At 59.1% G+C, this 14,806-nt stretch overlaps 1 protein-coding gene across 1 annotated transcript; it reads right to left on the reverse strand.

Moving 5' to 3' along the window:
• Window positions 1-48: 48 nt before the first annotated feature.
• LOC133236859 (complement C4) lies at window positions 49-14,692 on the reverse strand. The gene is made up of 41 exons (XM_061399078.1): window positions 14,558-14,692; window positions 14,233-14,431; window positions 13,844-14,042; window positions 13,584-13,654; window positions 13,412-13,500; window positions 13,125-13,207; window positions 12,848-12,944; window positions 12,603-12,708; window positions 12,361-12,493; window positions 11,591-11,706; window positions 11,304-11,480; window positions 10,995-11,177; window positions 10,688-10,873; window positions 10,364-10,522; window positions 9,979-10,105; window positions 9,731-9,805; window positions 9,047-9,244; window positions 8,844-8,955; window positions 8,682-8,752; window positions 8,274-8,413; window positions 7,953-8,162; window positions 7,663-7,714; window positions 7,475-7,564; window positions 7,118-7,327; window positions 6,865-6,940; window positions 6,549-6,705; window positions 6,335-6,448; window positions 6,078-6,249; window positions 5,633-5,865; window positions 5,391-5,558; window positions 4,970-5,029; window positions 3,711-3,804; window positions 3,447-3,633; window positions 3,220-3,310; window positions 3,005-3,079; window positions 1,545-1,647; window positions 1,319-1,408; window positions 1,138-1,236; window positions 878-961; window positions 462-594; window positions 49-320 (listed from the first exon to the last, which is right to left on the reverse strand). Exons 1-41 carry the CDS (start codon window positions 14,620-14,622, stop codon window positions 179-181), a joined length of 5,226 nt encoding a protein of 1,741 aa, XP_061255062.1. The 5' UTR covers window positions 14,623-14,692; the 3' UTR covers window positions 49-178.
• Window positions 14,693-14,806: the final 114 nt, after the last annotated feature.

The following is a 14,806-nucleotide window of genomic DNA, read 5'->3' on the forward strand; positions in this document are numbered from 1 at the left end:
GCAGGTGGTAGGGACGTTGGTCTCAGTCCTGGAGATACACACAGACACTTTGCCACCAAAGGCTTTTATTGAGTCCCTGGTTTTGCCTAGGGCTCTGTTCAGGGTACCCGGCACAGCAGGAGTCCAGGCACCATCTTTCGCAGCTCTGGGTCATCCTGGGGAAGCTGGGAGAGCACCCTCACACCTGGCAGCCCTGTGTGCCATACTCCTGGAGGAAGCTGTTGAGCTGGGCACAGGGTGTCCGATGGCGGGTGCTCTGGCACATGCGCTCAGAGGGCATCTCCTCAATCCAGCTGTTCGAGTCCAGCAAGTACTGGGGGCTGCAGGCAAAGGGGCAGTGAGCAGGGGTCAGCGGAGGGTCAGAGGCAGACCTTGAGGCACCTGGCTTCTGAGGGCACAGGGGACCGTTTCCCTTGAGAGGCGTGGGCAGAGCAGAAGACTGAGGGGTCCCGAGAACTCACTCTCCCTTGAGGTCGTAAGTGGCCCCATCCAGACCCATGATCAGATATTCTTTCCCAGGTTCCAACTGAAGGCGGCAAGAGGCTCGGACCAGGAAGTTTCTGGTCTGATCAGCGGTGGCCCTGGCATCCTTGGCTGAGGGGTGAAGGTCCACAGAGTCATTCGAGGGGAAGAGGAGGGGTGGGACAGCAGGGGGCCGGGGGGCTTTGCGCCGAGCCTCCATTTGACCCTCACCACTCCCAGCGGGCAGGTGGGACTGCATTCCTGTCTGTGGACAAGCCCAGGGCTTCGAAGAGGCTGAGGGGCTTTGAGCTCGGACTGGCTGCAGTTTCACTCCTCCAGGCACCAAGGCCCCAAAGCCAGACCTCAGCTCCCCAGTATGCCCCCCGGCCCTGCCCACTTATCGTCCCCCTCTTACTGAAATGCAGGACTTGGGTGATACGGGTCTCAAAGAGGCGGAAAGCAGCCCTGCTGTCTTCTCGGAGAACCTTAACCTGGAAGCCTGTGGGGGGTTAGGAGAAGGGAGGGAAGGTTAGTTATCCCGAGGCTAAGAGGATGGGAGGTCAGTGCAGAGTGACAAGGCTGCCCATGGGCCTGAGAGGAGCAGGCCAAATCTAAGAGACCTTGAGGGGGGGTCAGGGCCAGGGCCAGGGCCAGGGCCCAGGCGGGAAGACTGACCGTAGTCCACTCGGGGAGAGTAGCAGGCGAATTTCATCCGGTAACCCTCCACGTCCTGCTGCCCTCGCTCCAGGGCCCGGCGCTGTCGAGGGCACTTCCCTGAAGTCAGGGGCCCAGGTGAGACCGTGTAGGCCCCAGCCACGCCGCCTTCCCACCCCTGATCCCCGGCCCAGTGTCTCACCCTCAGCACACTGGCAGACATCCGCAGAGCACAACGTGGACAAGAGTTTGCTCTTACGTGGTGCCCCATAAAACACAGAACACTTGTGCTCTAGAGAAAAGCAGAGAGGGGCGTTCATTAGGGCACTCGCCTCTCCTTGCCTCCCCAGTCCCATGGACCCACAGGACTCCCTTACCACCCTCACTGCCACCTATCCCCACCCTCCCGAGAGTCCCCGACGTCTCACCAGGGTTGTAGTAGTCATACAGGATGGCACTGGCCGGCTGTACCAGCCCCACGGGCACCTCCTGCACAGCTCCAAAGCCCACACACTCCCGGGAGGTGGGGACCTGCCATGGCGGGTGATGGGTGAAGGGAAGTCAGGGACCCACCTCTGGGCCCTGCAGACCGCTATGATGGATTTGCTTGCCTGTTTGGTTCTGGTCGATCTTATCTTCCGTGTCCTTCACCATTTGTTACCTTCCAGCCTCGGGATTTCTAAAAACTGCTCCCCAAGGTCTCTGCTGACTTCACTGCCCACATGGTGACCTCACCCATCTCCGGGGCCCTGAGCGGCTTCACAGAGGCTCACTTCATGGACACATCTTCACAAACCTCTCCCTACCCTCAGGGCTAGCTTCCAGACCAGCCCTGATTCTGACCTGCTCATTTCTGACCTTCCTGCTGGTCCCTCACAGAGGCACAGGCCCCAGCGCAGGCCCTTCCCCTTCTCTGTGCTCTCCTGGGGCAGTCTCACCGCTCCCCAAACTGCAGGCGCGTGGCTCCTGAACCAAATGTTCAGCCTGATTCTTGTATTGGGATTTTTACAGGATGTATTAAACTCTCCCAATTCCCACTGCCTGCCCTCCAAACCCACTCACCCCCTCCATAGCTTCACTGATACAACTAAGGCCTCACTTGTCTCCTAGGTACCACCAAGTGCTAGCCCTCTGCCGTCCTCTCTGACCCGCCACTCGTGTAGGCCCTGATCCCTCTCCTCATGGCCACGCTGCTCCAGTCCAGCCTGGTATCGCACACGAGTTTCCTTCCTAAGCTGCACAGTGAGCTCCCTGACTTGACATCTTCCTCATTTTCTTCAACCAGACTCCTCTGCCTGGCTTCTCTAGCCAACAGGGTCCGTCCCCTCTGCACACAGTGGGCAGGGAGGGCCTCCCCGACCCACAGACACATGGCGAATGGTATCACAGTATTAACACGCCTTTTTCACATTTCTCTCCAAAGGTTACAATAAATATTCAAAAAAATTTTGGAGGGCCATCAGAGAGTTGATAACTGTGTGTTAGTCAAATTTGGCCATGGGAAAGAAAAACAACTCTTCTGGGTCCACCATCATTCTAAAAACAAAAACAAAACACACTTGAATATCAAAACGGGAAATTCAACAACAAAAAGCCGTCCCTCACGACGAATAAATTCAAATTTAAGAAAGGCACTCTCTCAAGCCCTCCCCGGCTGACTGGCACTGGGCCCAAAGCCACCGAAGGGGCTCAGCCCCGCCCCCTGCAGGCAGCGGGGAACCTCCCTGGCCAAGGCTCTGACCTCCTCCTGTCCTGTCTCCCTGCTCACTCCACAAGGTCTCTCCCAGAGCAGTAGCTGCTGATACACCTGCCTCCTGGGAATCCTCCTAACACGAGCTCAGGAAACCCAGTGCCAGCTGTGCGCCCCTCTGTCACCCTCCTTGCTCACCGAGTCAAAGTACAGCAGGACGTGGGGACCCTCGGTCTCAAAGTGGCTCACGTAACGGTCGGAGAGGGAGGTCAGCTGTGGGGAACGGGAGCCGGGAGTCACAAGGAGAAAGCCCCCGGCCGCCTGCACGTGACAGGGCTCAGCAGCTGGGGCTGCTGCGGGGATGGGGCAGGGCTCCTGGGGCACAGGCGGCCCCTCTGGGTGGCTGGTCACACCTTCTCCAGGTCAGCCCGCAGGGCGTGGAATCCACTCAGGAGGGTGATGTCCGCAATGGCCATGCCTGACAGCCCCACCTTGCCAGTCCGCCTGTGGAGACATGTGCCTGTTGTCTGGGTCGCCCCCCACCTGGTGCCAGGCTGCAGACACCCAGCCCCAACCTCGGCCCTGCCTCCCTCTCCCAGCCCGGCAGCACCCACACGCCCAGGGCCACCCCAGGGCTCACCAGATGCACACAGTGTACTGCACCCTGGATTCTCGCTCCTCAGCTGCCTTGGGGGCCTCCCTCCTCCGGCGGTTCCTCCGACCGTCAAATAGCTGCAGGGGTGTCACGGGCCGGGAGTGGGCCTCGGGGTCATCCCCGGCTAGCAAGTCCTCATACTCGTAGTCCTCGTAGTCCTCCTCCGCCTCCACTGCGAGGGGACAGCACTGTGGCTCAGCCCTGGCACCACCCCCTCAGAGACCCACAGCCTGTGACCCCAACACTCACTCGTGTACTCGACGTGGCCCATGACCGTCACTTCAATCTGAAGATCCTGGCAGGTCGTGTTTGTCATGTCCATGACGTTGTAGCTGCGAAGGACCTGGTTCATCAAGGGGTGGGAAGAGGACATGCGGACACTTAGGGCCACAGACCTCTCTGCAGAGCCACATGGAAGGGCTCTGGATCCCTTAGCTCCTGGGCTAAGAGCTTTGAGGCCTTCTGCCCTTTCCCATCCTGCCCCTGGACCTGTCCAGAAATACAAATGGACTCAGGTGTTGGGTGAGTAGGGGGTGCAGGGTCCTGGCATGGGGGCAAGCATTGTACAGAAGCACCGGAGAGGCTTTAATGGAAAGTTCAGGAAATGCGCCTGGCCTAGGCTTGAAAGAGGAAAATGAGTTTGTCATGTGGGACGAGAAGATCCTGAAGGTCATTCAAAGCTAGATGTGTGTACCTAGGAGGATCTTTCCAGCTGGGGAGGTGGGCGGGGCTGAGGCGAAGACAGAGGCGGAGTTACTGGGTAGATGGCCGGTGCTATGGAGAAAGCTGAGGCGGAGTTACTGGGGAGGTGGGCGGTGCTAGCGAGAAAGCTGAGGCGGAGTTACTGGGGAGGTGGGCTGGTCTGGAGAGAAAGAGGAGAAGGAGTTACCGGGGAGGTCGGTGGGAATCTGGGGAAAGAACAGGAGGAGTTACTGGGGAGGTGGGCTGGGCTGGAGTGAAAGCGGAGAAGGAGTTACCGGGGAGGTCGGTGGGAATCTGGGAGAAAGCAGAGGAGGAGTTACTGGGGAGGTGGGCTGGGCTGGAGTGAAAGCAGAGGCGGAGTTACTAGGGAGGTGGGCGTGTCTGGGACGAAGACAGAGAAGTCTCCCGGGTCATAAGGCAAGCCTTAGCATGGTAGGGGCCGCTAAGATGGCCCCCGGAGTGGCAGCTGTGCTTCTGCAGGGATGGACTCTGTCAGGCAGACAAGAGACACAGAGGAAGAGAAGGTTTGGGGCTCAACCACGTCAAAGATGCTCAGAGCTCAGGGGAGACACTTGGCTTGAGGGGCCAAGTGTTTGAGCATCAGCACTGAGGGCTGAAGGGGACCACAGGTGCCCAGAAAGAGTGCAGAGCAGAGTGAGGGGCACCTGCCCAGGACAGAGCACAGGCAACCACAATCCAGGGCCCTCTTCCTCCTTCCCAGACCATGAGCTCTGCCCGCAGGTCTCCCACTCAACACCCCGGCTTCACCCTGATGGGCCTGCCTGCCCAGTGCCACCAGCTCTCACCTTCAAGGTTCCTTTGCTGTTTCCTCTCACCTCCACGTTAATCTTGCTTCCCAGGGAAAACTTTCACAAGCACAAAAGGGAAAGAGATGTCAGAAGGGCACACTGTTGCTTCAACTTACCTCCTCCACCAAAATAACTCCACCTCCTCTCCCCACCTCTCTTCTCAACACTTTCTACCTTCACCCACATTCTTTCTCCACCATCTCCTAAACCCTCTGTGACTCTGCATGTTTTTCAGATCAGATCAATGAATCTCAGAGGTTGGGTGACTTGCTACAGCTCACAGAGCCAGTAAGTCTTCCCACAGTTATCAGAAAGAGGGGCCATAGGGATTCAGCAGGGGTGAGGAAGAGGGGATGGCTTCTGGCCTGGCCGAGGGAGGCCCAGGTGTCCCCGTCACCCAGGTGAGGGCACGGTTCACCTGCAGCTCCTCCTCCAGCCTGTGGACTTGGTGGTTGGTCAGCTGCAACACGTGGGACTTGAGCCCACTGCGGCCCAAGGAGCTCAGGGTCACGTTGAGCCCCTTCTCCTCGGCGGTGTAGGATGCAATCCAGTACGCAGACAGGGCGTCCAGAGCCACAACAGTGTCCTGGGGAAAGCGGGCCGGGACTCAGGTACTCGATCTCAGGACCAGCCACCCTAGAATCCCAGGACAGCCCCTACCTGGGTGCTGCGGAATCCCCCTTGGAAGCTGCCCTGGCGGGTCAGCCAGGATGCAGCCTGGTCGGCCAACTCAGCCTTGCCCTCCCATAGCAGCAGGTGTAGCAGGCCGTAGGCCGTGGTTTCAATCGACATGGCTGGAGCCTGGGGAATGGGGTCTGCTGGGCTATGTGGAGCCGGAGTGGGTGACAGGACGTTGCTTGGAGAAGTGGTGACTGAGCCCCAGTACAGCTTATCTGGAGTGAAAGGAGACCCACAGGTGAACAGGGGAGGATCTTAGATGTCTGGCCCTTTGACGCCCCCCCTTTATCTCTCCTAATTTCCCAGTAACCCCTGCTTATGCTCTGATTCCCTGCAAGGGCCTCCATTCATTCCGTTTCTCCTTTTGGACATGCTCAGGGGTCTCAAGCTCTCCCAAGCCTCAGGACCACTGCCAGGACCCCCTCACCACCGATGTCCTTGGCCATGGCCATGAGGTTGTTGTGGGCAACTCTCCGCAGGTCCTCGGGGGCCTCGGTCAGCGACAGGGCGTAGGCTGTGATGGCGGAGGCGTGGGAGCCCAGGAGCCCAGAGGTTGCTTTCGCCCCCAAGAAGGTGTTTGCTCTTGAGATGGAATTTTCCTGGAAGAAATTGGAGGGAAGGTCTGTGCACTGGGCTCCTGAGGGGAAAGCGGATCAGCGAAGGGCAGACACATAGCTGCCTTACCACTCTCCTCAACTGCTCAGAATTCTTGTCTGGGAGGACCGCCAGCCCGTGGTGAAGGGCGATGACCACGAAGGCGGTGAGCGCCACAGTCTCATCGCTTCCCACTAAGCCTCCCTGGTTGAAGAGGGCAGAAAAGGAGGCACCAACCATGAGTGGGGAGGGGCAGGGCTACTCTTCCCTCCTATGCCGTTGGCCCAACCTCCCAGCCCCATACCTGCATTTCCCTGTGGATAACAGGACAGGGGTCGTGGAATGAGCCATCATCCCGTTGCTGCGACAGCAGCCACGTGGCTGTCTCCTGCAGCTTTTCAGCAGAGCCGCCCACCTGATCCTGGGCCAAACTCAGTATCTTCAGCACAAAGGCCGTGAGCCTAGAGGAGACGAAGGCATTGCTAGGGATAGCCACTGGTCCCTATAAAAGGGAGGCCCACTCCTGGTGGCTCCTGGCTATTTACCCTCCCATAGTAGCTGGCTCTGCCCCCACCAGCCCTGGCCCCTTCCATACACCCAGGACACTCCCCCAAACTCACCAGGTGCTACTGTCCCGATGTAACCAAGCCCCATAGGAACCATCTCTTTTTCGAAACTCCTGGATCCGTGTGTAGCCTTGGAGAGTTAAGGCGGCTGAGGTCACACCCACTCCCCTACTGCTGTGGTCAGGCCATGCTCCCCATTTCCACTGGGGACCACATCTCTCTTCCCTGCCCTGACCACCTGGGCTGCCCAGCTTCCATTAATTGCCCTCCCCTGGCCCCCAGTCCTGCTAGTCGCTACACTCAGAACCTTTCTGGATGAGATCCACGGCGCGGTCCTTGGTCTCAGGGGGCAGCATGCTCCACTGCTCTGTCTTGTCCAGGTAGCGGGAAGCAGCCAGTGTTGGAGCCAACAGGGTCATGGTTTGTTCCGCGCAGCCTTGGGGAAGCCTCAGGAGGGATGCCAGGCCTCCTGGTGACAAGGCCCCCTCAGAGCCCAGTGCTTCCAGTGGATCCGAGGCTATGGGGAGGGACACGATGGAGGGTCAGAGAGCAGGTCAGGGGGCCAGGGTGGGAGGGTCAAGGAATCTCGGGATCAAACAGAAATTCCCAGGTTTCCCATGAATCCAAGAGAGGCACCCGGGAAGGGACTGGAGGACACGCCCACCTGTGACTCTGACGAAACTCTTGAAATCTCCTTCAGGGATAATATTGGGATCAGAGTTGCCAGGAATTTCCAAGGTCCGGCCTAGGGGATCTGGGAAGATGATGGGAGTCAGTGGTCTGTCCTGCTGCCCACGCCCTCTGTCCCCTCCCACCCCAGGACACTGCTGTCTGTGAGTGGAGGTCACTCACCCAGGGGGTTGAGTTCATAGACCATCTCCTCCCTGTGAAGGGCCCCTTCTCTCTGTGGAGGGGAAAAAGAGCTGTGAGAGGTCACACAGGCTACAGCCTGCCCCTCCCAGCGCACACTCCTCAGGACTTGCAGTTGGAACTTCAGGGACACAGTGGGGCCAGGATTGTGGAACGTGCAATGGACCAAAGCATTGGGTTTGGGGGTGGCCTCAGCCCTGTTGCAGGGAGAGGGCCAGAGCAGGGGATGAATCTGGGAGCTGGGGACCTAGATTCAGGGGTGTGCCATTCACCTCGACTTGTAGAATCTTAGATATTGCGTCCCCCACAGGGAAATCAAAGGATCCTCGAGCCACCACCTTCAGGGACACGGCAGCAGCTGCGATGGGCACCACAGAGAAGCCAACGGGCCGGGCAGAGCCCGCGGGCACCTGCACCTGCTGGGCGAGCCCTCCACCCCCGGCCAGGCACAGCCCCTCCACTGGGGACACGTGGACGCTCACCTGGGGACAGGAAGACGGGGAGGGCCAGAGTCCCAGCCCAGTTAGGCTCCCCACCCTCACCTGCCCCAGTCCCCCGCCACCACCGTGCGCACAGCCGCCAAGGGGCCTCACAGTCAGATCGCTATCCAGGTAGTTGTAGAGGACAGGCCGCAGCTCGAGCTGCTCAAAGCGGCGGACAGAGACCGGCAGGCGGAGGTGCATGTGGAATTCACGGAACACTCGGAGTCGGGCCGGGGTGGCCACACACAAGCCTGATGGATCAAGGGCACATATGAGAAGCCTGGGGGGATCACACCCAGGGGACCCCAGCAGTGAGGGGCAACGCCCGCCCCTGGTCCCCCCACTTCCAACCCATCCCCTGCCTGCCGCTGCTCTCTGGCTTCAGGCCCCATGCTCGGCATGCAGACATCTCCAGGTCTCTGCCCCTCCTTCCTGTACCAAGAGCTAAGGACCAAGCAGGGAGCCTCGACCAGGGAGCCTGGAAAAGGGAGGCCCAGGGCCCAGGCAGGGTGACGGCACCTGTGGTTTTGGACAGGCTCACGCCGTGGATCTCCCACGTGGTCAGAGAGTCCGGGAGCAGCAGTCGCAATCTGCAGTGGGAAAGGTGAGAAGCTGGGTCCCACGCTGGGCAGGACCCCGACACTGCCCAGAGACAAGGCCAGGCCCCACGCGCGCCCTCACTGGGAGAAGCGGTCCACTTCTTCCACTTTCCAAAGCCAGTTCTCGGGGAAGAAGCTGCGCACGGGGATGTCATCCTCTTCGATCAGGTCCTCCTCCTGCAGGAGCTCCATGGCTGCGGGGGCACACGGTGGAGGGCAGTGAGGAGGGGGCCGTCCTGACCCTCCAGGGGCCCCGGCCAGTGCCCCGGACACCCAGCCCCTCACCTCGGGCCAGGCCCACCTGGCCCCTGGTCCGGGCCTTCTTGCGCAGGCTCTCGGCAAACTGGCAGCAGGACAGGAAGGGCTCGCGGCAGGCCGGCTGCTGCACCCGGGCCGCCCGCTGCTCACAGGTGCGGGCCATGGGCAGCCGCGTCAGCCCGTCCTGGCAGCAGCGCTTGGCGACGGGGGAAGTGTACTGGCCCACTGCAGGACCAGGTGAGGGTGAGCGTGAGGCACGCCTCATCCCCGCCCCGACCTCTAGATGTACCAGGACTCACCCCGAGAGACCAGGAACTTGAGGGTGGTCAAAGCAGAGCACCTCCCCGCCTCCCTTTCACCTCAGAACTGTGGTGTCTGGATTACTAGCCTGGACGCCATGCACGGGCTCAATCGGGAGCAGAGGACCCAACAGGCAGACCTGCATCCCGAGCCTCGGGCCCAAGTGGAGAACTGCATATGCCTTAGTTGCTCAGGTGTGTCCAACTCTGAGACCCATAGACTGTAGCCCACCAGGCTCCTCTGTCCATGGAATTCTCCAGGCAAGAATAATGGAGCCGGTAGCTATTCCCTTCTTCAGGGGATCTTTCCAACCCAGAGATTGAACCCGGGTCTCGTGCATTGCAGGCAGATTCTTTACCATCTGAGCCACCAGGGAAGCCCTAGAGAATTACATGGGCACCCTCAACTCACGCTTCTCATGAATCGCCTTTTGGAAGTTCACATTTCTCTTTTTCCTAGACTTTGACTCCTTGGGACAGCTCAGACCTGGTAGAGAGCAGGACTGCAGTCAGCAGGAGGGTGCAGGGCCTCCCCCTCCCCTCTGAGTCTCCCCTCCCAGCCCAGCCCTTCCCACCCCTCCTCTTCCTGTCTTTCCCCTTCAGGCCCCTCCTTCCTCCTTATCCTCCCACCACCCACTCCCCTTCCTCCTCTGTCCTCACTCTTTCTGATTTCAGTCCGATGGTCTCCATCAGAAAAGGCCAGACCAGCTGCTTTGAACACTTGAGGGGCAGTGTCTCCACCACCGGGACCACAGCCAAGGTCATAGCTGTTCATAGCTTCGAAGACCTGGCCAGAAAAGGCAGAGATGCTGCAGAGACAAGAGTGGCTGTGGCCACGATCGCATACTCAGCTGTAGGTGAGAGGGCAGGGTCCACACAAGTACGAGAGAGACACAGAGAGCGGAAACAGAGGCCACCAGGGCCAAGGCTCGAGGGAGGAGTGGCAGCAGTCCAGCTGAGTGAGTTCTAGTGGCTGGCATGGGGTCGGGCAGCAGGAAGATGAGCCTCGGAGGGAAGGGAAGATCAGAGAGAGGAGCTGACCAACCTTGACCATGTCGAGGGGTTTGTGGGACTTGCCACCCACAGCATACAGAGCCGTGTCCACAGCTCCCAGGGCCACCAGGGCTCGAGACTCTGTTTTCAGGTTGAGTTTCACAGTGTCCCCAGGACGATACGCCTTGGAACTGTCCACGTTCAGCTCCAGCTGGCAGAGGTGGCAGGTGGGGGGCAGTCGGGGTGGGGAGAACTCGTTCAGTCTTGTGCATCCTCAGTGCACCCCAAACTAAATCACCCCGTTTGCAGTCATGCAGTCTTCTCTCTTAATCCTCCCAGCAAACACACACACCCCATCTCTTCCGATGCCAGTTACCTTCCCCTCACAGCCTCCAGCCTGGACGTCCACTCTCAGGGAGTTGGCCACCGGGACGCCCCCGTGATAGTAGAAGGCCACGAGGTGGAAGGAGGGCACCAGGTGATGGTCCACAAACACGGAGATGGAGGTCAGGTGGCTCCTGGGCTCTCGATGTACAGACACGATCTGGCCCCGGGACACGATCTGGAGGACAGCAGGGTGCTCCTCACTGCCCATCCCATGCCCTGAGGCTGCCACCCACCCTGAGGGCTCCTTCCTCTTGAGACCCTCCCACCCTGTCCCCCCTGTGGCCCCTCATGCGCACCATGTAGTAGAAGTACGAGAAGCTCCCACTGATGCCCACGGCTTGCAGGTTTAGCTTAAGGGTCTCTCCGACTTTAAGAGGTCGCGGATTCTGCCACTCAATGGACAGAAACCCAGAGCTTCTGGACAGGGGCGCTTTCACAGTGAGACTGCCTACTGCAGGGTAGGGGGAGCCTGCAGACACCTGGAGAGAGGGCAGGGGTCACAGGGTCAATGGAAAGGGCACAGGCACCCAGCTTCCCCCCCTCTACCCACCAGCCTGGGAACCTTCTCTCCTAGCCCCCTCAGTCCCATGAGGGTGGGGTCCTACCGAGAGCTGCACTTCTGAGATGGTCCGAGGAACACCAATGGAGACAACGACTTGGCCGCTCCCATCTGTGTTCCGTTCAAAGTCCTGGTTTTTAGAAGTCGATCCAGAAAACAACTTGGCAGACACTTTGACGGGAATGCTAGAGGCTGGGGAGCCTGACATGTCACGGACCAGGGCCTAGGTAGATGAGGGAGGGGCAGAGGGAAGAGTGCAGTCAGTGAGACGCGGCCCCCTCCTGCCCACCACCTCCGGCACCCACTGCTCATCCTCCCCCTTCCAGAAGAAACCTGCAGCAGGAAGGGGACCCCAGGTATAAGCTGCTGCTTGGTTTTGCTTAGATCCAGGGAGAAGGGAGATGACACGAAACGCCAGGACGTGAGCTCTGCCTCCTCCATCTCTCCTCCTGCAAGATACAGGATGGAGAGAGGTGGACACAGAAACCTGGGAAGAGAGGAAAAGGAGGGCTGGGGGCGGGGAAGGGGTGCTCTAGTTTTTCCCTCCACCAAGGCTGAACTCTTCAGGGCACAAACTGCCTTCTGTTCATCTCTATGTTTCTTGAGGCCACCACAGGACGTAGCACACCGATGGTGTATAACACAGCTCTGCTGATAGATGTATGGATGGTGGATAGATGGATGGAAGCAGGAGATGGGTGGCTGGAAGGCTGGATGGATGGATGCATGGATGCATGGAGGGATGGAGGGATATGCGATGGACGGAGGGAGAGATGGATGGATAGGTGGATGGATAGATGGATGGGTGATTAGATGGATGGTTGGGTGGATGGATGCAGTGATGGGTGGATTGATTGAGGGATGCATGGATGGATGGAGGGATGGCTGGGTGGGTGGGTAAAAAATAATACATTGAGATGGTGGAAGGACCCCTTCCGAAGAAAAAGCCCAGAAATGGAGCTGTAGAGATACAGCCTCTGGGTCTTTCCTGGCTTTGTGCCCCAGCTGAGATGAAGCAGGGTGGTGTTGGTGCTAGAGAACAGAGGGTCAGCTCGGAGGTCAGAGGTGAGGGTCCAGGGTTATAATCAGGGGAAGCTACTCACCTGGAGACTCAATAACAGCTGCTGCAACATACAGGCGCAGCCCTGGGAGGTCATCAGTGCTAATATTAAGCTTCTCCAGCACACCCTGAAACTCAGCCTTTTGCAGGGAAATTTGGCACTGGCCATCCACCAGCTGGGGCAAAGAAGACAGGACAGAGAATGAGACTCGAGTCTCCCACCTCACCTCCTCACGCCGCCTCACTCTCCTCACCCACCTCACGCACCTCAACCCTCCTTCCTACCTTGGTCTGACTCTCCAGGCCCCGCAGGAAAGTCTTTTCACCGTCCTCACCCAGGAGCCCAAAGCGCACGTATGCCACCCCCTGCACTGGCTTCCCGTAGATGTACCTGCCACCAAGGAGAGATTCGGATAAGGGGCTGAGGCCTGGGGCAAGGGAGGGAAGTGGGGTTCCACAGCACATTCATGCTGCATGGGGCATCCTGGGATCAGGCCCAGTGTGAGGGACCATGTGCGAGGGGGAGTTACCTGGCCTGGATGATCACTTGGATGTCACTAAGAAAGCCAGGTGTTATCAGGATGTAGGGGTTTTCAGGAACGATCTTCACCTCAAAGTTGGGGAGAACTGACCCAAGGCAAAGGGAGGGCAGATCAGACTCTCGTGAAAGGACCATTAAAATATTATCCTCTCCTTGGGGTTGTGGCAGCCGCACCTCCCTTCCCTGGCCCTGCACCCCCCACCTCTGCTCCACCCCTTCCTCCTTGCAGAAAAGAGGCACTTGTCCTTGCCATCTCCAGCTCTCACCGTATTTCTTCACCTCAAACTGGGTGCTGCTATTGGAATCCAGGCTGTCTGAGAATCGGGCTGAAATTTTCCATGTTCCTGGCCTGAGGACAGACAAGGGAGAGACTCAGCCCACTCGTGCAAGAGGCCCACTGACAGCCAGTGACCCAGCTCCCTAGGAAGAGATTATGGGGTGATCCAGGGGCTGAGGGAGCTCAGAACTGGACCATGTGCTGTAGTTGGCTAGCTCAGGGAAGTGGGAATTACAGAATTGTCGGTGGGAGCAGTCCCTGGGAGGAAATGCTCACTCTGAGATGTCTGGAATCAAAAAGCTGTCCTGGAAGATGGAGAAGGGAGCAAACACTTCCCTTTTCTGCACGCGGAAGCCTTGAGAGTTCTGCAATGGGAGTGAAGCAGTCACAGCCACAGGCCAGTTCAGCAGCCCTGGCCCCTTAGGAAGCTCAGAGGTCGGGGGCTCACCTCCACCATGACCGTGAGGATGTCAGTGGCCGGGCGCATCTTCTGATCCAGAGCAAAGACTCGGTAGCGAACTGGAAATGGAGGATGAGGAGGTGAGCAGGAGCCATGGGAGGGTGGGCCCTGGACCCCGGACCCCCTCCCAGAAAGCGAAGGGAAGGAGAACAAATGTTTGCAAAGCAGCCTTCCTGTGAGGGGCTTCAGGTTATCTCATTCAAGTGGCTGGGAAGGCATGAAAGGTGGAGGCCCTGGCGCCAACTCACCCCGCTGGCCAGGGTTATAAACGGGCTGGTCCGTCTGCAGAAAGAGGTGCCCCCGGCGAGAGGAGAACAACAGGTTGACACCCTGCATGTCTGTCTGTTTGGACAGAGAGTCCCTTAGCCATGAGGACTGCACCATCAGCTGCACCTCGGGGACTCTGCGGAGATGGAGGAAACAGATCCTGGCCTGTGCCTGGGGGATCTGGAAGAGAGAGAGAGGGAGTGGGTGAGAGACAGAGCAGAAGGGGAAAGACAGACTGACACACAGAGGAACACAGGGCTGGGAGGGGAGGAAGGGAGCAGGGGGATGAGAAGACAAAGATGTTTCCAAGAAGACAGAGGAGAACAGGAGGTGGGGCGCTGGGTGGCACCGGGAGGGAGTAGGCCTTTACCGGGACGTTGAGGAGTATGAAGTCTCTGTCTGAGCTGAGGCTGAAATCCACCTTCGGGGAGCAGAGCTCATTAACATGGGATGGGTTCCTCAGGAACACGGATCCTCTCACCACCTGTCCTGAAGGAGCATCCTGGAGTTTCACGGCCACAGACAGGGGGACCCCTATGCGAACCACAGAAGGAGAAAACAGGAGCAACCTGGGAAGAACAGGTGCGAGTCAACAGCCAGCCTCCAGCCCTCCCCCCGAATCAGGACCCTCTGAGCCCACTCTCCCCTCGCCAGCCTTGGCCCTGTTCAAGCTCTCCGCATCCTGCCTCCAGGACCTGGGCTTCTGCAGAGACAAGGCGAAGAAGCAAGATGCCCAGATCAGCCCCCAGAGGAGCCTCATGGCTGGAGGACCTGAGGGGTTCAGACCCGCCTGCTCCTTTCTGGTTAACCCAGGGCTTGGAGCAGAGTTTTGACTCAGAGCCTTGCTCCTCCCCTGGCCCAGATAAGCCGGGAAACCACGTGACAAGCAAGAACTGCAACTGGCCCCAGGCCCAGAACTGGGAGGGGGCACCCCAGACACCTGG

Source organism: Bos javanicus, chromosome 23, assembly GCF_032452875.1.
Source record: "Bos javanicus breed banteng chromosome 23, ARS-OSU_banteng_1.0, whole genome shotgun sequence".
NCBI classification, from domain to species: Eukaryota; Metazoa; Chordata; class Mammalia; order Artiodactyla; family Bovidae; genus Bos; species Bos javanicus.